At 37.0% G+C, this 21,985-nt stretch overlaps 3 protein-coding genes across 3 annotated transcripts; all 3 read left to right on the top strand.

Annotated features, from left to right (window-relative positions):
• The first annotated feature begins 210 nt into the window (after nt 1-210).
• Nucleotides 211-2,642, top strand: LOC123906520. The gene is made up of 3 exons (XM_045956446.1): nt 211-387; nt 469-543; nt 1,814-2,642. The coding sequence occupies exons 2-3, from the start codon at nt 519-521 to the stop codon at nt 2,266-2,268; spliced, it is 480 nt and encodes a 159-aa protein (XP_045812402.1). The 5' UTR covers nt 211-387; nt 469-518; the 3' UTR covers nt 2,269-2,642.
• Nucleotides 2,643-8,295: 5,653 nt separating this feature from the next.
• Nucleotides 8,296-9,673, top strand: LOC123904029 (mannose-1-phosphate guanyltransferase alpha-like). The gene is made up of 5 exons (XM_045953728.1): nt 8,296-8,317; nt 8,404-8,450; nt 8,822-8,914; nt 8,993-9,083; nt 9,579-9,673. Exons 1-5 carry the CDS (start codon nt 8,311-8,313, stop codon nt 9,671-9,673), a joined length of 333 nt encoding a protein of 110 aa, XP_045809684.1. The 5' UTR covers nt 8,296-8,310.
• Nucleotides 9,674-15,516: 5,843 nt separating this feature from the next.
• LOC123904028 (acidic leucine-rich nuclear phosphoprotein 32-related protein-like) lies at nt 15,517-16,200 on the top strand. Its single transcript, XM_045953727.1, has one exon. The coding sequence runs from the start codon at nt 15,517-15,519 to the stop codon at nt 16,198-16,200; it is 684 nt and encodes a 227-aa protein (XP_045809683.1).
• Nucleotides 16,201-21,985: the final 5,785 nt, after the last annotated feature.

The following is a 21,985-nucleotide window of genomic DNA, read 5'->3' as shown; positions in this document are numbered from 1 at the left end:
TAAAACTAATTTATTTATAAGTACTATTCATAAAACTTTATTGTGTGTGTGTGTGAATGAGAAGACTGCATAAAACATTATTTGTTTGATTTTAAGTTAATATAATACTTGATGACTCTATGTTTTATTATGGCATAGTTTTGTGATAAATGTTAAAAATGGTGGAGATTTGGTGTTAATTAACAAAATAGAAGAAATATGTTATTATTATTATTATTATTTTTATAAATCATCCTTCTTTGTCTCTGTCAACTGCTTCTTCCAAGTCACTGTCAACAACAACCACCATCGCCACACATAGCTTTCACCTTCCAAGCACCGGCAGTCTCGAACCACCGCCAACCGCCACTTCAATCTCCTCTCCGATGGGGCATTTCTCCACTATGGGTGAGTCCTCCTCTCTCAGTTTCATCATATATTATTTGTTACTCGTTTCTGTTTCTATGATTTATGATCAACTTCTTGTAGATTGAGGATGATGGCAGAGCATTTCCCGTCAGCAATAGCTCGATTGTCTCATGTCTGAAGTAAATAAAATGGGAGGTATGATGACTCAGGGTCTATTTCAATTGACTTATTTGAGTTTACCTATTGAATAAATATTTGTTAGATTATTTGGGACAGATTATGAAAACAACTTATGACATGTTCATAAGCTGTTTTTAGCTATTATCATGGAGAGCTTATGGAAATAAGCTGAAAATAGCTTATGAACATGACATAAGCAGTTTTTGCATGTTGGAATTTGAATAAATCAATATTGTTCCACGATATACTATTTAGTATAAAATATTGTGAAATAGCGGCTATAGTTGCGCTATAGCAATGTTGTATAGCAGAATTAGAACAAACCACTATTCATATTCTGCAACCTGCAATTGGTAACGCTGTGAGTCCGTACCGAGTATTTTTATTGCATTGAGTGAGTAAATGCTTAGTTTTAAGACTGTCGATTCAAGATCTACTCAAAATAGGATTATTGTCCGGAGTTAGCGGGCAAGGATACAAAGTCCCAGAGTAGACAAGGTAGGATTAGCAGGGTTAGGAAAATTAGATGACTGTGATGATGGTAGAACAGGGCACAGGCGATAGAGATATCGATGGATTGATAGATTAGAAGGTCGAAGGAATTTATTAGGAGAAATGAGGATAGGTCACTAATATTTACAGTAGGAAACCTCAAAGACCTTGAGGGGACTGTAACAATGGAGACCATTTTGAACCAATGGAGTCTTTGAGAAGGATCTCATTATATGCAATGGAAGCATGGCTGTCACAATCTAGGTATCAAAATTGAGTTATCACACTCTAGGTATCAAAATCGAGTCTTTTGAAAATTGTGACTTGTCAGTTTATCCATCAATTTTGAACTTGTTATGCTTTTTTTTTCTGTGTGATGAGCTGTGATTCTATCGTGTGATTTGTGAATATGTTCATCATTTTTGAATTGTGATGTTAGGGTTAAATTGTAGATACCATGTTAGTATTGAAATTTGAAGCAATAGAGGAAAACTGTGAAAGATTTGATAAACCAGAAAGGGAAAGAGTGCTTTGATCTATGAAAACTTTGAAAATGTTTAATTGAAAATGTTTATGTATGTTGTGTATTATATAGGGATTAAGCTAACTAAAAAAATCATGTTCTGTTCAACAGTAACTAACAAACATAACATCTGTACAAATACATAATATGACTATTGTAGACCAATAACAGTACTGTCATAATTAATCCGGTAATAGTTGTAAATTTAAATTACTTTTTGTGTATTTTTACTGTTATAATTAATCTGTGTTAGTCACTCCATCGTTGCAGCTCAACCTCGCGCTGTTCAAGAGCTGGTACTTACAGCAATTGTCATCCCAACTAGCAATACTTCTATTTCTTCATATTCACCAAATTTGAAAATATGGACAATCCAAAGGACGGAATATACATTATCGAGTCCAATTCAATTGATTGCTGGATACATGGGGAAGAAAAACACGAAAAAACTCCCAAAATCAGTATCAGGATTTCAAAATCATGTTACCTTAAGGGAAGAAGCTACCGGAAAAATAAAAACGATGCCAATCACTAACACAAAGTCACATTTGAGAATTGAACACTTGAAAAAGCTTGCGGTGTGGACCGTGACTGGCCCTCACATACTGTCTTTGGCTGCTTTCTTTGGTCACCATTTGGCCACTGTTTCAGAGGTCGCTAGAGTACCTCCTGATTCTTCTTTAGTCACTTGCCAGAGGTTCATGGACGCGTTGAAACACATCTAATTGAGGGAGTAGGACACTTTCAAATGGAAGGACCTGCCTATGATGCTCACATGGTTGAGTTCATCACTGCACACTGCTTCACAGATAAAAGCTTGCATTTGCATATTACAACTGTAACTAGTGTAAGACCTGTTGATTCACACGGGTTCGATGATTTGTAATTGTTATATGAATTCAATATGGTAAGTTTGCATTCGCACCGGTGGTGCAGGAAACAATTGGGCTAGTAGATACCATCATGTTTGTCACTAGAACATCATGTAATTAGGATTTCTGTGATCTTTTTAAAAAATTTTGTTACTTCCAATTTCATCTATTGATAATTTGTTGTGAACTTGCTAGTTTAAATGCATGTGTGCTTGATTGCTTGTGAAGACAGTCCTGATGATTGTGAGTTGACACAACACAGTTGTCAATGTTGACATCGTACAACATAAGCCTGGTTACTAGATTTTCCTTAGCACGCTGATGGTTGTCTAGGAATACTGCATTACATGCAGTTGTAATTGTCTGCGCAGATATTGCCAATCTTCCAATATATAGGCAGTTTTTGTACAAAACCAGATTTGTGGTTTTTAGATGACTCTGCAAATGATATTCCTGACAAGTCCCTACGTAGAAGTAAATAAAATGGGAGGTATGATGACTCAGGGTCTATTTCAATTGACTTATTTGAGTTTACCTACTGAATAAATATTTGTTAGATTATATGGGACAGATTATGAAAACAACTTATGACATGTTCATAAGCTGTTTTTAGCTATTATCATGGAGAGCTTATAGAAATAAGCTGAAAATAGCTTATGAACATGACATTAAACAGTTTTTGCATGTTGGAATTTGAATAAATTGGTATTGTTCCACGATATACTATTTAGTATAAAATATTGTGAAATAGCGGCTATAGTTGCGCTATAGCAATGTTGTATAGCAGAATTAGAACAAACCACTATTCATATTCTGCAACCTGCAATTGGTAACACTGTGAGTCCGTCCCGTGTATTTTTATTGCATTGCAGCTAGGCACTAAGTAAGGGTGAGCCAAGTCTTGTTTTACATTAGATGGTTCAGTTTGAGTGAGTAAATGCTTAGTTTTAAGACTGCCGATTCAGGATCTACTCAAAATAGGATTATTGTCTGGAGTTAGCGGGGCAAGGATACAAAGTCCCAGAGTAGACGAGGTAGGATTAGCAGGGTTAGGAAAATTAGATGACTGTGATGATGGTAGAACAGGGCACAGACGATAGAGATATCGGTGGATTGATAGATTAGAAGGTCGAAGGAATTTATTAGGAGAAATGAGGATAGGTCACTAATACTTACAGTAGGAAACCTCAAAGACCTTGAGGGGACTGTAACAATGGAGACCATTTTGAACCAATGAAGTCTTTGAGAAGGATCTCATTAGATGAACCGATGGAAGCATGGTTGTCACAATCTAGGTATCAAAATCGACTAATATTTCTGTTATTTTTACTGTTATAATTAATCTGTGTTAGTCACTCCATCACTGCAGCACAACCTCGCGCTGTTCAAGAGCTGATACTCACAGCAATTGTCATCCCAACTAGCGATACTTCTATTTCTTCGTATTCACCAAATTTGAAAATCTGGACAATCCAAAAGACGGAATATACAGTATCATGCTTCATCCATCATGGCTATGAAAGTTTCTTCTTCAAATCCAATGTCGTTCGAGATTCTAAGCCTTGCGACACCTTCCAAAATCTCCTCAGTTTTGAGAAGACCTGCACCAATAGCTGCTAGCCAACAGCATAACAGAACATACAGAGGCTCCCCTGGCTACACACAGCAAACACTGAGTTAGATGCAAATTTTGACGATGGGTTGGTAGCTATATAAATATAATCTGTTAAGAATTGAAACCAGTGACGAAAACTAGTTGCAGCAGAAATTCCATTTACGGAAATTGAATAAGCGAAAAAAATGGAAAGAGTGAAGAAGCAAGATCTATCGAGGTTTGCAGCAATTGTGTCCTACGTTCTCGCTGGCTATAGTTTTTTATTTGATGATCAAATTATGCAGAGTTACAAGAATTTACCAGCTCGAGACGAGAAACCCCTCTAATGCTCACTTGATTTCTCTTCATGATCATGAAAATATGCACGAGTTGTTATGCTATCAACTAGCATTAAGCTATGACCTATATAGCACGCTACCCAACCCAATTCTACTATATTTGGTTTCAACTAGCCACTGATTCTCATAACATAAAACACATTGGAAGGGAGTAGCTATCACAGTAGCTTTACATTTTAGGCATAAACTAATTTAGCTAATTGAAACATTTGATGATCGACATCGATTCCACATAATCATTGCCATATGCGCCAACATTAATAAACTATCAATTATAAGGTTACGAAAATAGGATTTTGAGCATTAAATCAACCTCATTTATGTATTTAACTATAAGAAAACGAAGACGCAAAATTTGATCATAGGGTGGTAACTGAATAAATCATTCGAAAATGCCAACCGTAATGAAATTATAATCTTACCACATAGGGTTTCGCCCTACGCACCCCCTCCTATTCGTAACTCAACAAACGAATAGACCACTTAATAGCAAATGTAAGCCATAATCAACAGGTTGGCAGCTAAACAATTTATTCATTTCCAATCATAATCTGTCAATTATATGGTTTTTGGAGGTTTTATCTGTCTGTTTTGAGGTTGTTTCTTGACCTCTGTTATGTTATCCTGTTGGATGGATCCACCATTTCATTCATTCATTTCATACTTACCTATGATATTATAAGCAAATTTTTACGGATTCATTCAATAATTGAGATATCTTATTTTTAAGTTTGTGTTTTATTTTTTACATGTTAAAAAGAATAATTTTATTGATAGGTCTAAGATGATGCAATATTGCTAGATTGAACGACTCCATTTAGAATCGAATCTAGATTATTATTTTTTGACACAAAATCTAGAACTTTTGAGTGTGTAAATATCAATGTTATTTGTCGCTTCGGTTGCTAATGAAACAAACATTGGTCACTTAAGTGCGACTGCCGACAGCTGATTTGTATAATCTAAGTTTGAACTCGAGATAAACTACTCCCTCCGGTCCTTATTATAAGGAACAGTTTGACAAAAACACACAGACTAAGGAGACCTATTTTTTTTATTAAAAATTTTAGAATGTTATATTTAATTCCAAAAATAACCCTGGTCTTAATTGATTGTTGTCTCTTGTAATTATCAATATACTAAACCACTATTCTTAATTTCAATGTAACTCCTCCTATACACAAGGCTCCAATTTACGTGTCCCTTTGTTTACTAAAATTTGCCTACAATTTTTTTTTATAGGAAATGTGTGTGTAATTAATGTTAAACATTGGAATAGGTTATATTGGAGTATACAATTCAATTCAATAAGGGTATAAAAGAAATTACTTGTTTAATAAAGCATAGATTTAAGAAGTGTTCCTTATATAAAGGACCAAAAAAAAAAATCCAAATTGTTCCGAGGGAGTATTTGACAAAAAAAATACTCTTCATTTGTTTCATATTAAATAGACTTAATTGCAATTTTGATAAAAATTTTAACAAATTCTAGATTTTGGTCCTCATATTACTAATTTAGCAATTTTGGTTGCTTAGTTTTGTCAAATTTTAAAATTATTAGACTAATAATGTTTGGCATGGCCTCATTGAAATCCCAATCTGAATTCATTAGTTGCTGACACGTGGCTAACAAAAGTGACACGTGCACTTGGATTTATATTTTTCCATGTATTATAAAACAGAAAATTGAAATTGGGGTAATTAAAAAATTAGGGATTTCATTCTTCTTCTTCACCGGAAAATTGAAATTGAGATCCAAAGTGGACCTTCATCTTCTTGCCGGCGAACACAACAACACAACAACACAACAACACAAACCATTCACATCATGCAATGAACACAACAACACAAATACAAGAAAAAGAAACAATAGATCAAACTTACCATAACCATCTTCAACATGAAACTTGAAACCTAAAATAAAGATAAGGGATTAAATGTGTAATTAAGCTTATAAGTTATTATAACCTACAAGATATGGTTTATTTATATTTGCTTGTTTTGTCTTGTACAGATACCAAATTTGGCTCAAATATATCTTGTTGGATTCCATGAGGAGTGAGAATTCGCTCTATATGTCTCTTCAATTTCGAATGAGCTGAAATTACCAGTAAGGTGATCACTGCATTACTCTGAGAGCTTTAATAATGTTCACAATAAAAATGTATGTTTGCATGCTTTGTTAAACGCTGGATCTAACCATAGTGTGTTACTGATATCAATCTTAGATATTTGAAGGAGGATAAACCACATGGCTCAGCAGGTGGACTTTACTACTTCAGAGATATTATCATGGAAGACAGTCCAGTTAGGAACATTGCTTTTATCTCGGCTTTTCAATACTTACATGTCTATGTTCTAACAGATAGGTTACATATTTTTATTGCAGTCACATATCTTTCTGCTAAATTGTGACGTTTGCTGCAGTTTTCTGTTGTAAAAATTGGACCTATTCACAATAATAAATCATATATAAATTTAAATAACTCAACGAATATTATAGAGAATAAATTAAAATAGAGTTCATAGGAACTTATCTCTTGTGGGTGTAGTAGTTTGATGTCATTCGCATAGTAAACAATGCAAAATAGTGAACCGTGATACAATACCTGAGGCGTGTTGATCGCACTGTCCTTAACGATTTATCCGCCTCATAAGCGCAAATCCCCCGGGATTCAACAGGTCCTTCCCGGATATGAATCATATCCGAGGTGACAGAACTAACAAGATATTATCAGACACCGGTAACGTAATCCAGGAAGATACACCTCAATTTTTATTAGAAAGAATAAAATTAGTTTATTATATGTGCCCATGTATATTCCCTTTCTCACTCCCTTAAGCCATGTTCCAATCTCTATATATGAACCAAGCCTCTTTGTGAGGAGATGAAACATGTGTATGCACCGTATTCCCCTTTTTTTTTTTTTTCTTAATGCCACATACATCTGTATATTGTTGCAAGCATAACAGACAAATCCTAATAAATAGGATTAAAACCATATAAATTCAATTAAAAGAAAAACGTGTCTTGACTAAGTAAAAAATCACATTTAACAAATCATCAATAATACTATTAATTTATTTAAAACAATATATAAAATTATTTTAAATAACTTTAAAATAAATTATAAGATCAAAATATCCAACAATCCCCCACAATTTATTTTAAAGTACAAAAGAATACTCAAAAAATCATTTCTTGGATTAACATCATTAATGTAATGCATCAAACTGGTGTAGCAAGCTATATGAACCAGCCCTAGACTGATAGTACTTAACACACAGTAACATTGGTGTAGCAAGCTATATGAACCAATGAAACTTAGCGTATGTTAGCGGTCTACCAATCACATTACACCCCACATTTCTTGCTGTTGCCGCTGTGTTGCGCGAATAGGCCGTGCGTGTGCCTGGATTCTTTCATGAGTGCTCTAGAGATTTCGCCAAGATCTCATGCAAGCGGCCCCACTTGACACTCAAATAGGTGATTTCATCAAGTGTATGCTGCAAATCCTACACCACCCATAAGGGATATGAAATTCATTAAAAGCTTTGTTAGCTTATCCTCTCAGTAATGCAGTATCTTGCACTTTCTCACTCACACCATAGGAAAAAGACTAAGTCAAAAATTAATTAGCTAATTTTTGTGTGCTAGCAGATCTAACAAGTAACTTGTTCTTACCCATATGAACCTTATTCATGGGATCTCCAATCACAAAGGTTGGGTTCCTATCACTTGTTGATTTCAATTGGCTATATAAAGTCCAATTCCCCTCGACGTGTCACAAAATTATTTCTTCCTAGGGGCTTGTTTTAGTAGCTACTTTATACACAAATGATGAAGACATAATTTTCTTCCATCAAGTAATATTGACTAAGACGTCTCGAAGTCAATTAAATGATGAAGACATAATTTGCTGCAGTTTTCCACTACCATCCATGCTTGGTAAGTATGTTGCTATTAAGTCACGGACGGTAGTTTTTCAAAAGCATGACGCTATACTGAAAAATATTTTGTTTGTCTTTTTGCAGATGCTCATATAAAGTATGGTGGGATGGGGACAATGTTGGTAATCAAGGTTGGTGCATAAAAATAATTGGTATATTTATGTGCATTTAATTATTCACACACACACAAACATAGATAGAGGTGTTTTTTTACTTCACATAGATAGCGGTGTTGTTAAATAGAAGCATTGTAGTGTAGTGGAATTTGAAAAAATCGCTATTGTTCTGTGATACGCGATTTGGCACAAAATGTTGTCAAATAATAGTTGTTGAAGCTCTATAGCACTATTGTGTAGCCGAAATTGAACAACCCGCTATTTTCCGTCATCGGTGATTTACAACACTGATAGATACTACCTGTCACCTTATAGAGCATCCTAGTTTGTTGATGGAAAGCCATTTTTTCCATGCTCCTTCCGGGGTTCTTGGGTGTTTTGTATAGGTTTCGGCTGAATCTGCTAACCAATTTGGCGAGTTGGTGGCTGATCCAGAAACTCACGAGTTGCTGCATTATACTGAGAAACCCGAGACATTTGTGAGTGTCTGTTTGGTTTGTTTCTCTTTTGCTTCTGACTATACCTAGAGGTGAAGAATAACGATTTACCGTATGCAGGTCAGTGATTTGATAAATTGCGGTGTATACATTTTCACACCTGATATTTTTACCGCCATTGAAGATGTTTCTGTGAACCGAGAAGGAAGAGGTTCGTCTCTTTAACTTGTCTTCAACGTGTTAGAACTCTTTTTTTGACAGAACTTTAAACAATAAGCATCGCACGGAACACAGTTTCATTCTTGTTTCACTTCACTATCACACTCTTCCATGTGACATTGCATTTTTTTTGTACTGCTCCTTATTCGATTCTTTCTTTTACAACTTGCAATTTATATTCTTACTGCCTATGATTGAAGTTAAAACAAATACTGATTGAAACAAATAGCGTGAACCAAGCCCTTCTCTGATTTCGTAATGACTAATGAGTTCTGCATCTTTAATCAGGGAAGGATACATGTGATGCATCATATTTGAATTTGATAATAAGAATCTCTACATAGTAAACTGGTTAAATAGTTATGTTTTAAATTCTTTGCCTTAAATATGATGTATATATATAACATGACCTTTTTTTATGTTGTTTTCTATTCATAATAAACTTGCACCATTGAAAATTGACTTGATTATATTGACTGTACCACAGCTAATATACGCCGTCTTTCCAGCTTTGAAGCTCTCCAATCTGCAACGAGGTTGATTAAATGCCACTTTTTTAAAAATTTCCTTAGACGTGCATGAAAGTTTTTCAATGGCATATATGAATATATATGTTCCTAGCATATTGGCATAAATTTGCATGGATGTCAAACTCTCGAGTTAACTCCTACAACTGTTAACCGTACAAGTTAACGGCTCTAGTTGTCGAAATCGAGTTGACTTGCTTACGAAATCTGTTCTGTGTAAACTTGGGTAGACTAAGCATAGACTCATAGACACACATCTAATTGTGAGTTTGAGGATGACTGGATGAGTCAACAGCATAAATGATTATAGTTTAGTGCTCTTAAGAAAACCCTAAATACAGTAAATGATAATGCACCACAGAGCACGAAATATCAACATCATAGTTGTAACACCCAACCCGACTCCATGAGGGCAGGGGCGGACCTCTTCAAGGCTTGGTGTGGCTATAGCCACACCAGCCCAGCCCGAGCTTTTTCTAAAATAAATAAATAAATATTTTATAAATAATTTTAGGTCATTTTGTATATATATATTTGTACAAATATTAATGTAAATATTAGTTTAGAGTTTATTATTGATGACTGTAAGTCCCTTGTACATATATTAGTTTAAGTATTAGTTCAAATATTAGTTTCTAGCCTATTATTGATGATTTCAAGTCTTTCATCATATGTAAAGTATTATTTTAAGCTATATATAGTTTAATTTTATAACAATTAACTTTAGCTTTGTTTGGCAAAAAAAGGTAAATAAGTAATTGAGTTTTGTAGTATTGGGTAAAATTACCAATTCAACTGGAATATAAATATGAAATGACATAATTAATATTTAATTTTTTGAAGTAAGATAATACGAGTAAAATTGAAATAAAAATTAATAAGTTATAAACTAATTGAATTGGTTTATCAAAATAAACTATATGCTAGTGTAGAAAATAATAAGTGAATACTGTTGTGTATTATTCCTCAGCTCAAGGCTGGTTTAAATAGGAAGAGTACAAACATAAAAGGAAATAATAGATAAGCTTAGAATCTCCTAGAAATAACAAACTAGGAAACTAAATATTTTCCAACACCCCCCCTCAAGTTGGTGCATAGATATCTATCATGCCCAACTTGCCGATCAAATGCTCAAAGGTGGGTCTTGCTAAGCTTTTGGTCAAGATATCTGCAGTTTGCTGACTCGAAGTTACAAAAGGTAGACATATGATTCCGGCATCTAACTTCTCTTTTATGAAATGTCGATCGATCTCAATATGCTTGGTTCTGTCATGTTGAACTGGGTTATGAGCTATGCTAATAGCGGCTTTACTGTCAGAGTATAATTTCAATGGAAGCTCAATTTTCATCTTAAGCTCTTCTAGGACTCTGTGGATCCATAATCCTTCACAAATACCTTGAGCCATAGCTCTAAACTCAGCTTCTGCACTACTTCTTGCTACAACTCCTTGTTTCTTGCTCCTCCATGTCACAAGATTACCCCAAACATAGGTACAATATCCGGAGGTTGATCTTCTGTCAGTGACTGAACCTGCCCAATCAGCATCGGTAAAGATAGACACATTTCTTTCATTAGTCTTCTTAAAAAATAATCCCTTTCCAGGATTTGCTTTCAAATATCGCAGTATCCTATAGACTGCCTCAAGATGTTCCTCAAAAGGAGAATGCATAAACTGACTTACTACACTAACCGAGAAAGCAATGTCAGGTCTAGTGTGTGACAAATAAATCAGTTTCCCAACCAATCTCTGGTACCTTCCAGTATCAACAGGAACACTACCTTCTTCCCAAAGTTTTGCATTAGGATCCATGGGAGTATCTGCTGGTCGACATCCACTCATTCCTGTTTCTTTCAATAAATCTAGAATGTATTTTTGCTGGGAAACTACAATACCATCTTTTGAACGAGCAACCTCCATACCAAGAAAATATCTCATGGATCCCAAGTCCTTGATTTCAAAGTCTAATGCTAATTTCTCCTTTACTCTTGCCATTTCAACTATATCATCTCCAGTAAGGACGATATCATCAACATAAACAATTAGGATAGCAATTTTTCCATCTTGGGAGAACTTTGTGAACAAGGTGTGGTCAGCTTGTCCTTGAATGTATCCTTGTTTCTTCATGGAATAAGTGAACTTTTCAAACCAAGTTCTAGGAGACTGCTTTAATCCATACAAAGACTTATTTAGCTTGCATACATTTGATCCAAACTTGTCTTCAAAGCCAGGAGGAATGTCCATATATACTTCTTCTTCTAAATCACCATTGAGAAAAGCATTCTTAACATCCAACTGATGTAGGGGCCAATCTAAGTTAGCAGCAAGAGACAAGAGAATTCTGACAGTGTTCAATTTTGCAACAGGAGCAAAAGTCTCTGAGTAGTCTATACCATAGGTTTGAGTAAAACCCTTAGCCACCAATCGAGCCTTGTACCTTTCGATTGACCCATCTGAATTATACTTCACAGTAAACACCCATTTGCATCCAACCGTCTTCTTGCCATCCGGTAGTGTCATAACACTCCAGGTTTTGTTCTTTTCAAGAGCTTTCATCTCCTCAAGTACAGCTTCCCTCCACTTTGGAACTTCTAGAGCAACCTGTACATTTTTTGGAATCTCTACACTAGACAATTTTGAGGTAAAGGCAGAAAAAGATGAAGACAAATTTGAATATGATATAAAATTGGACAATGGGTATTTAGTGCAAGATCTAACAGGTTTTCTAACAGCCACAGGATCATCGATATCAGGATACAAAATACGACTCTCAGAAACAGAGATAGACTTACCTTTTCTTTTTTTAGGAAGTTGATCATCCCCCAGTTCAGATTCATGACAGTGTTGAGATGTGGACTCATCACTTTCTTTGTGATTCTTTCTCACAAAAACCTTTCCTTTCCAAGTCTTGTTTCCTGCTTCAAACCTATTATCTTTATATGACTCATTATTTTGTGGCATTTCAATTAGATCATCATTATCATTGTTTTCAAGATTCTCATTGTTTTCTTCATGAGAAAATGTAGGCTCGGATTCACCAAGCTCACTACTCATAACAGGAGTAGGATTAGATAAAAAATCATGGCCATTTTTCGTTGGTGCAGAAGTATAAGTCTTAGAACTTTGTGATACCGGCAAAGATAAATTATTAAAAAAACTCATGTCCTCAGTTTGAAACGAGTTAAAAAAACTCATGTCCTCAGTTTGAGACGAATCTTCATTTAAATTTCCCCCCTGAAGATGCGTGTCAAAAAAAGGTTTGTTTTCAAAGAATGTAACATCCATGGTGACAAACATTTTCTGGTTTTTTGGATCAAAACATTTATATCCCTTCTGGGTTGGAGAATACCCAACAAAAACACATTTTATAGCACGCGGTTCGAGTTTGCTAATATTCTTATGTTCATGAACAAATGCAGTGCAACCAAAGATTTTTAAGGTCAAATCGTTTGAAACACGATCATTAGGAAAACATTCTTTGAAAATATGAATTGGAGTTTTAAAATTAAGAACTTTGGAGGGCACTCTGTTAATTAAGTATGCAGCAGTTAAAACTGCTTCACCCCACAAATAATTTGGTACTTTACTTGCGAAAAGTAAAGCTCTAGCCACCTCCAACAAGTGCCTATTTTTTCTTTCTGCAACTCCATTTTGTTGGGGAGTGTTAGGACATGAACTTTGATGCACAATTCCATTTTCACGAAAAAAATCACTCAACATTGTATTAAAATATTCTTTGCCGTTATCACTTCTAAATACTTGAATATTTGTTTGAAATTGATTTTGCACCATTTTAACAAAATCTTTTACGGCCTGACAAACGTCAGATTTCCCTTTTAACAAGTACACCCAACTAACTCTTGAGTGATCATCTATAAATGTGATAAACCATTTTTTATGAGAAAGTGTACTCGTTCGGTTAGGGCCCCAAACATCACTGTGAATAACAGAAAAAGGTTTTGATGGTTTGTAGGGCTGTAATGGAAAATGAGAACGATGATGTTTTGCAAATTCACATGCTTCACATTTAAACAAAGATAAATCCTTATTACGAAATAACTCAGGAAATAAGTGTTTTAAATAAGGAAAACTAGGATGACCTAATCGTGAATGCCATAACATAACATCATCATTATTATTATTCAAAACTAAAAAAGATTCAAAGCATGAACTTATTGGTTTGGAAGGTAGTTGTGATTCAGGTTCAATGTCGAAGTAGTAGAGTCCTCCACTCTCCTTAGCACTACCAATCATCTTCCCCGAGTTCAAATCCTGAAAAACACAATGAGTACGGAAAAAATTAGTTTGACAATTTCTATCTTGGGCTAATTTACTGACAGACATGAGACTACAAGATAGATTTGGGACATGAAGAACATCTTTAAGGGTTAGACTTGGAGACAACACAACCGAACCTTTACCCGCAATGGCTGAAAAGGATCCATCCGCAATTTTTATTTTATGGTTACCTGCACATGGACTATAAGAAGAAAACAGAGTAGAATCACCAGTCATGTGATCACTTGCACCCGAATCTACTATCCAAGCACGACTGGGACTGACACTAAAAAGGGCAGAAGTACCTTTGGGGGCAACAGAGCCAGAAAGAGTGTTAGATTCAAGAATTTTGTACAGTCTGTCTAGTTGTTCCATCGTGAATGAAAGCTGAATTGAAGAAGACTGATGCTCTTGATCAGAATTACTGGCTTGGAATGTATGACCCTCACCTCCACCTTTGTTCTTCTGATTTGAAGGTCGCGGAAGACCATGTAATTTCCAACATTGAAAAATAGTATGTCCCAAACGATGACAATATTTGCATTCACGACGGTATTTGAAAGTGGATGATCGTCGTCGAGAATAAAAAAACGTCATAATTAATAATCTTAGCCAAGGAGTACCGGAAGCAGCAAAGAAAAGTAACGCCGGTGAACAGTACTCGTGAACAGTACGTATGAACAGTGCCTCGGATGAACAGTGGCGCGTGAACAGTACCACGGGTGAACAGTGCCGCACACAAAATCAGTCGTCGTGGTCAGATTGTAAACACGACGGCGGCTAGGGTTTTGCGGAAGCGAGACCCCCAAAATCGGGAGCTCTGATACCATGTAGAAAATAATAAGTGAATACTGTTGTGTATTATTCCTCAGCTCAAGGCTGGTTTAAATAGGAAGAGTACAAACATAAAAGGAAATAATAGATAAGCTTAGAATCTCCTAGAAATAACAAACTAGGAAACTAAATATTTTCCAACAGCTAGTATAATTTTGTGTTCTATATATTTTGGTCAAAAGTAGAATCTTGTGAAGACTCTAACAATAGTGATATGCATGATTTAACAATTATAGTTTTTTTCTTATTCGAATAGAAATTTTGTGGTTTTTTTTATGTTTTTTTTTTTTAAAAGAAATTTTATAGTTCGTTGATTTGTTGTTCTTTTTTTGGATATACATGTTGTATTAGTAAATGAATTTTTTTCGAGTAGTGCCTAAAATTTTTAGCCCCACCAATTCTTTGTGTCTGGGTCCGCCCCTGAGGGTATCCACCCATTCCTATAGCAATCTCATCTTGTTGCTAGAATATTTGGTCTACTTATCCTTTTATCAGTAATATACTTTGAACTTTGATTTTCGTACATTTCTTGAAACAACTTTGATGGTACTATAAGTAAGTTAGTGTCAACAAAAACTTGTGATGGTACTAATATGCATGCAGTTGAGCAGTTGAAAACTGAACGATATGCATGTGAGCATAAGACAAAAAATAGTGAAATGGTTTTATTTAATCTCTGCCATGATCATCATCATTATATATACAATATAATACTTAAAAACAAAAAACTCAAGAAAATATTTAAATCAGTATGAGTCTCTCTTGGTTCATTATCATTATCAGTATCATGGCCATGTTGTGGTGGTGGGGGTGGCAGCGGGGTGGTGTCGAGAATGACAAGAATGAAGGCGATAGTGAGAGCACCAGAAATGGTGGAGGAGACAGTGGCTCTGAAGGCAGCCACAGCGACCGGAAGGCTGAGTATTCGGACAGCAGTAATGAAGAAAACGGTGCCCGTGATGATGAAGAGGAGGAGGAAGAAGATGATAATGAAGGCTGGTTCGGTTGGGATGATGAAGACAATGGCGGTGGCTTGTACTGCGTCTGTGGCTGCGGCTGTGGCGATGATGAAGGCAGTGACAATGATGGTGGCTGCTCCTGCGGCTGCTGTGATGATGAAGACTATAACAATGGCAACTATTGCCACTGTGGCTGCGAATTAGAGGTTGAGTATGCCGAAAGTGGTGAGTATTCGGACAGCAGTAATGAAGAAAACGGTGCCCGTGATGATGAAGAGGAGGAGGAAGATGATAATGAAGGCTGGTGCGGTTGGGATGATGAAGAAAGTGGCGGTGGCTTGTACTGCGTCTGTGGCTGCGGCTGTGGCAATGATGAAGGCAGTGACAATGATGGTGGCTGCTCCTGCGGCTGCTGTGATGATGAAGACTATAACAATGGCAACTATTGCCACTGTGGCTGCGAATTAGAGGTTGAGTATGCCGAAAGTGGTGACTATGAGGACCAACCGTGAGAGATGGTTTTATATGTTATTTTCCAGGTGTGGTTTATTGGTAGTATTATTAAGTATTAAACTAGTATGGTGTGTCTGTCAAAACAAAACAAAATGGTCGAGTATTTCTTTTTTTTCTTTCTTTGTATTAAATCTAGTATTAGTGAAGTGAAAAATGAACGATGTAAAAGAATTATATTTTAATGAATGAATTTAGTCTGATTTTTATATAATTTAGTTTAATTTAGTTTTTTTATAAGAAATTTGATTTTGATATATATTCAAAAAATTGTCACTAGACCAATAACCAACCACATACATTGCTGAAAACGAATACAGTGGAATTTTGTACTGCAGCGGATGTCCAAAATGATAAACAGACCATATGGTTGGTTTCTGCTGTGTGATAAACAAATTTTGTGCAACGGAATTCATTACACTACTGATTTTGAATCCAGTGATCCTGCAGCGTTGCGTTCTCCTGTCATCATATTACTCGGATCCTAAATATGGCAACGAAAAAAACATAAATTGTTGTATGCCTGATAAACTAAAAATGAGAAGTGAGGTTTGTGGAGCATCTACCTATAATCTGTGGATTCATCAACCAAACTCTCAATTATCTCTTGTGATTCATCAAACTCTGAAAGATCATTATCCTGTCCAATTGATATTTGTGGCATCAGATGAAATGACAAGTATTTAATGGCAGTGCTACCAGCCAAGTAAAGATGAGCAGCAGCAGTGCTGAAAAGATTGATACAAAATCGGAACACTTACAGCAAACATTGCGAACGAATTTCCGTAGTTGTCTAAAAAGGCTTGTTTCCTTCTCAACTTATCATACTGGCTTAGACATTTACTGAAAAGGTGACGGATGCTAGTATCAGATACATGATACTAATATCACAAGTCAATCTAAGCAAGTTGCAACACAATTGAAAGTGTATGTAGATATATTAGAGGAAGACTAGTAAATCACTGCAAAGCCAATGAGCACCTAACAAATGGATGGTAAGTATGGTTTTATTACTCAGTGATGGATAATTTTCGCAAGTGAACGAATTACCACGTAGTAATAAAAATATCGATCCACAGGGATTGTGTGATTAAACTAGTCTAATAGTGTTCATAAACATTATGCAAGAAATACACATAAATTGGGGGTATGTTGAGTGATGAATTGTTAGAAAACGTGCTTTGATATAATGGAAAAGCGAGGTAGAATCATCGGAATCACCTAGTCTATAGCTAAACCACATGCAATCTACTATATCATAGGAATCTACTCAAGTGTTCACAACTGGATCAACAAATTAGTGAATCGCAATCTCTTGTCAAAATCCACTCTATTCGTTGTCGATACTCCCCCGATCTCTCGGGCGGAAGCTACCTACAACGAATGATATGAAAGCGCGTCGATCGTTCGCTACACTCTATGTCTCAATCTCTCGACCGGAAACACTCGAGTGCTCAATGCAATTCAGTTCAGAAATTAAATCAATACTCTCGCACGTGACTTAACTCGAAATCATTACAACACTAATGAAGGATTATAAAGCATTAAGAATAGATTTGCATTGAGTAAACACATGAACAGAGTACATTCTTACATATAGCAGATCACAATTGATTCATCTACATCCTAGACTATCCTAGATCCTACCTCCAAAAGAAGCTTAGCTCCTCATGTTGCTTCGTTCGCGTCCTCGCTTCAACTTCATGGCTTGAGAATCCATGCTATTGAGGTGCTCGGAGCTATCCTATGGAGTCCTTGATCTGGATCTTGATGCTTCCAAAATCAGAGAATAGATGAATATTGCAGAATTTTCCAACCTCTTAACAGAAAAATGCAGAATCCTTATATAGTGATCGCAACCACGCCGCGCGTCAGATCTATCACGCCGCGCGTGGTTGCAATTTCTTCAACGACGCCGCGCGTGTAACGGTATCACGCGGCGCGTGATCCAATCTGAGGTCTCTGATCTTCAGCTCTGCCATCTTCACGCCGCGCGTGATAGCTCCACGCCCCCGGCGTAGTTGTTCCTCTTCTCTTCATGCCGCGCGTGGTCACGTATCACGCCGCGCGTGATCAAAGTGAAAACTTGGCTCCCTGTGATCTCCATTCACGCGGCGCGTGATGGGCTACGCCCCCAGCGTAGTGAAAATCAGCAATATCCTGCAATTTTTCCTGTTTTCTTGCAAAACAAGTAATCAAGCTTATGATTAGATTTCTCTTATATTTATTGCTTAAAACCTACTAAAATGCATTTAATGTTGCTAAAATAGGCATGGATTAGAGAGTGTGACGATCCGTCATCACAACCCCAAACTTAAACCTTTCCTTGTCCTCAAGGAAACAACTTTTACCTCAAGCTTTTGTGTCAAGACCTTGGCATTTTCCTTAAATTCACTCGAATCATACATACGTGAGAATCACCTGATGATCAATGATCCACCTGCAAACAATGCTCAATTGCACAATCGTTCCCGCAAGACATTTTCAAGTAATTCACACTTTTCAACCAAGGCTCTAAGATCCCATCACACTACTCACATACACTCTTCAGTTTTGGTAATTCACTCAAATCAACACATCAATGCAAGTCAACAATAATTTTGCAAGTAGTCTAAGAATTCATTCGGTTCACTTTGTGCACACACATTAGAGGTCTTTTAGGGTTATAACGTGGCTTGGCTAGGGTGGATGGTGACATTTTGGGATAAGTAGTAGAAAAACTTGGAGTTAGATCCCCCTATTAGTCAAAGAAAAATTTTCATAAACCAAACCCTTATTCTTTTGAAACATAGTGGACTAGAGAACATTTTCATTTCAACACACAAGTTTGCAATTCTTATTGTAACTCAAGGCTATCACTTCTTTTTGTACTTCTTTTCCAATATTTCTTTTCTTACTTACTTTTTTTTTTTATGTTTTTTTCTTTTCTTTTCTTCCACATAAAGCCTTGTAACTTTTGAAAAAAAATTTCTTAATTTTTCAAATGAAACTATTGTAAGTTCTCTAGTACCCTCACCCCAAACTTTATTTGTTGCTAATTCCAAAGAGCAACCCCAAACTTAGTGGTGAGCAATGCGCATCAACCACTAATTAGGTGCCTAACCTCCAAGAAAGTCATTCCTTTTTTCATCAAAATTTTCTTAAGGTTGTGCAAAATAACATTTTCTTTTTCAGCTCAAATTGGTTAAGCAAAGGATAATGATATGTAAGGGTGGATAGAAAAGGCTCAAGGTACCAATAAACATGTCTCGTGTGTGCTACAAAAGTACCAATCAAATAAAAAGACGACAAGCAAAATCGAGAGACAATACATGAGTGGATATCACACATAGAAGAAAAAGGAGTGTTTGGCTCAATACCTCTCGGTTGGGTCGAATCAAAGAACCGGTCAAAAAGTGTGCGTTCCTTTCCTTTGCCTCTTGATCACATGAGTGCAACAAGCTATTGCACTGCAAGTTTCACAAATCACATACGGAGAAAATCATGCAATTGATACTCAAGTAACTAGAAGGAACATGTCAAAGTATTGAAACAAATTCCAAAGGTAAAAACCATTCCACAATCAAACAAGACAAAGTTCAAATTCAAAGTTAAAATAGTACAATCCAGCCAAATCCAAACAACATCAAATTATTATTACAAACCAACAAAAGTAAAGTAGTAGAAGGTAAAAGTAGAGATAGAGTAGCAGCAGAAAATTATAACCAAGGACGTCAAACGGTGTCATCCGGCTGGCCAGTGAAGTAGTTTGTGAAAGGGCTATTCAAGTTCAGATTCAGCCCGTCCACATCCAGCATCTCCCTCTCCATAGCAGCTGCCTCATCCTGCTCAACCCGGCGGCGCCTCTCGATCTCCGCTAACTCAGAAGTTCTCAGACCCGAATTGTAAGCTTGTCTGGCCTGGAATGAAGTCAGCTCCCTCGCCTGATGTGCCTCCCAATCAGCATCAACGGGATACCAAGTCCCAAAAGTAGGAGGAGGGAAGGTAGAACGGTAAGTCATCGCCTCGGTGTACATGGAAGAGGCGGTATCAAAGTAAAGATTAGGAAGCCCGGAGTATTGTGAAATCTCCATCTGATGCAACATAGAAGCAAGCTGATTAACATCGTGAGAATAAGGAGGAGGAGCATGTGCCGGTATCTCTTGAGACTCATGTACCGGATCCCCCTGTTGATCCGGATGATCACCATCTTCAAACCTATTGATTTCTTCTTCTTCCCTCAAAGCTTCTTCCCTTGCAGCATTCCCCTCACCCCGGGGCACGATAGGACCTCTCTCAAACTTTTTGATGAAGTAAGATAATGACAAGGGGCGAACAGGATGAAGATCACCTTCTTGCACATCCATTGGAACATTGTTTGCTCTACACAAAGCAGCAATTAAGTTGCAATGCCCCAAAGTAAAAGTAGGATTCGGATGATTGGCTATTTCATGAAGATCTTTTTGTAACCAATACCCAAGATTAATATACTTCCCTTCAACCAGCAATCGGACCGCGTAAGCATTATCAAGCTGAATCTCTGAATTGTTACCAACAACCCTCACATTCTTCAACCAAAATTCACCCCAAGCTCGGTGAATGGGATTAAAACTTGTTAAACTCAACCTTCTAGGGAGAGAAGCTGGTGAGTGGGCTAGCCACATTGCTCCCGGTCGACACATGATACTCTTCAGTTCCTCCCTAACTTCGATACCACTCTTGTCGATCCTCTCTCTCCCACGCAAGAATTCACACACACCGCCCGCAGCACAACCAAGCAGATTGTTGATAGATTCAAAAGAGTAACTCACCTTAACACCTCTAACCACAGAAGAATATTCCGGAAACATTGGTTGATCCGGTAAATAGGCATTTGCGAGAAACTCCCTAACCCACATCTGATTACCAGGATTAGTTTCATCTTTCATCATCAACTTATTAAACTTCTCCCATCCCCTAGATTTAATCTCATTTCCTATCTCAGCTACACCATTCAGCAAATCCTCTCCAAAACCCTTCTCTTGATTAATAGTAAAGGTTCGAATTTATGTGTACCTTTTCTCATGAACTTCACTGACGAAGTGGGGGTGGACCTGTGGTCGAGTAACATTGCTCCGGCGAGGAGGAGATGCTTGAGCGGACCGCGAGGATTGACCCTTGCTTGCACTCATCTTGGTTCTTGCTTTCTTTGGTGGCTCTTGTGTCGAGTTGTTGTCACTCTTCTTCTTCCCTTTCCCTGTTAACCGTGTCAACATGTTAAGACTGTAGAGGTTGAAATGGGTTGATTTGGGAAAGTGGTGGAATGAGGAATTGGAGTGGGTGATATGGGTGGTATGTGAAAGTGAAGGAATGGGATGATTGAAGGTGATTAGAAATGAAATTGGAGAGGTTTGAAGGATGAAAAAGGGTTAACAATGGAGTTTTTCGCGTGAGAGGACGTGTGGATTGATGATGGGATTTGATGGAGTGGTTGAGAAGATGAAGAAATTCAAATTTGACACGCTTTCCTGTGCAGCCACGCCGCGCGTGACCCCTGTTACGCCGCGCGTAGTACCAATTGTAACGGTCAAGAACTTCTTCATAAAGGCCACGCCGCGCGTGATGACCATCACGCGGCGCGTAATCACTAGTCAGAGAGTCCATCTTTCTCCAGGCTTCACGCAGCGCGTGATGCACCCCCCACGCCGCGCGTAATATCTTTAAAGAAACTCCTTCCTCTGTACTGAAGGATCACGCCGCGCGTGATTGTACTGCGCCCCCGGCGTAGTAGAGCTCTGTTTTGCCCTGTTTTGCTTCCGTCCTTGCTTC

Source organism: Trifolium pratense, linkage group LG2, assembly GCF_020283565.1.
Source record: "Trifolium pratense cultivar HEN17-A07 linkage group LG2, ARS_RC_1.1, whole genome shotgun sequence".
NCBI classification, from domain to species: Eukaryota; Viridiplantae; Streptophyta; class Magnoliopsida; order Fabales; family Fabaceae; genus Trifolium; species Trifolium pratense.
The sequence above is the reverse complement of the archived record's forward strand: the minus strand, read 5'-3'. Positions and strand labels throughout refer to the sequence as shown.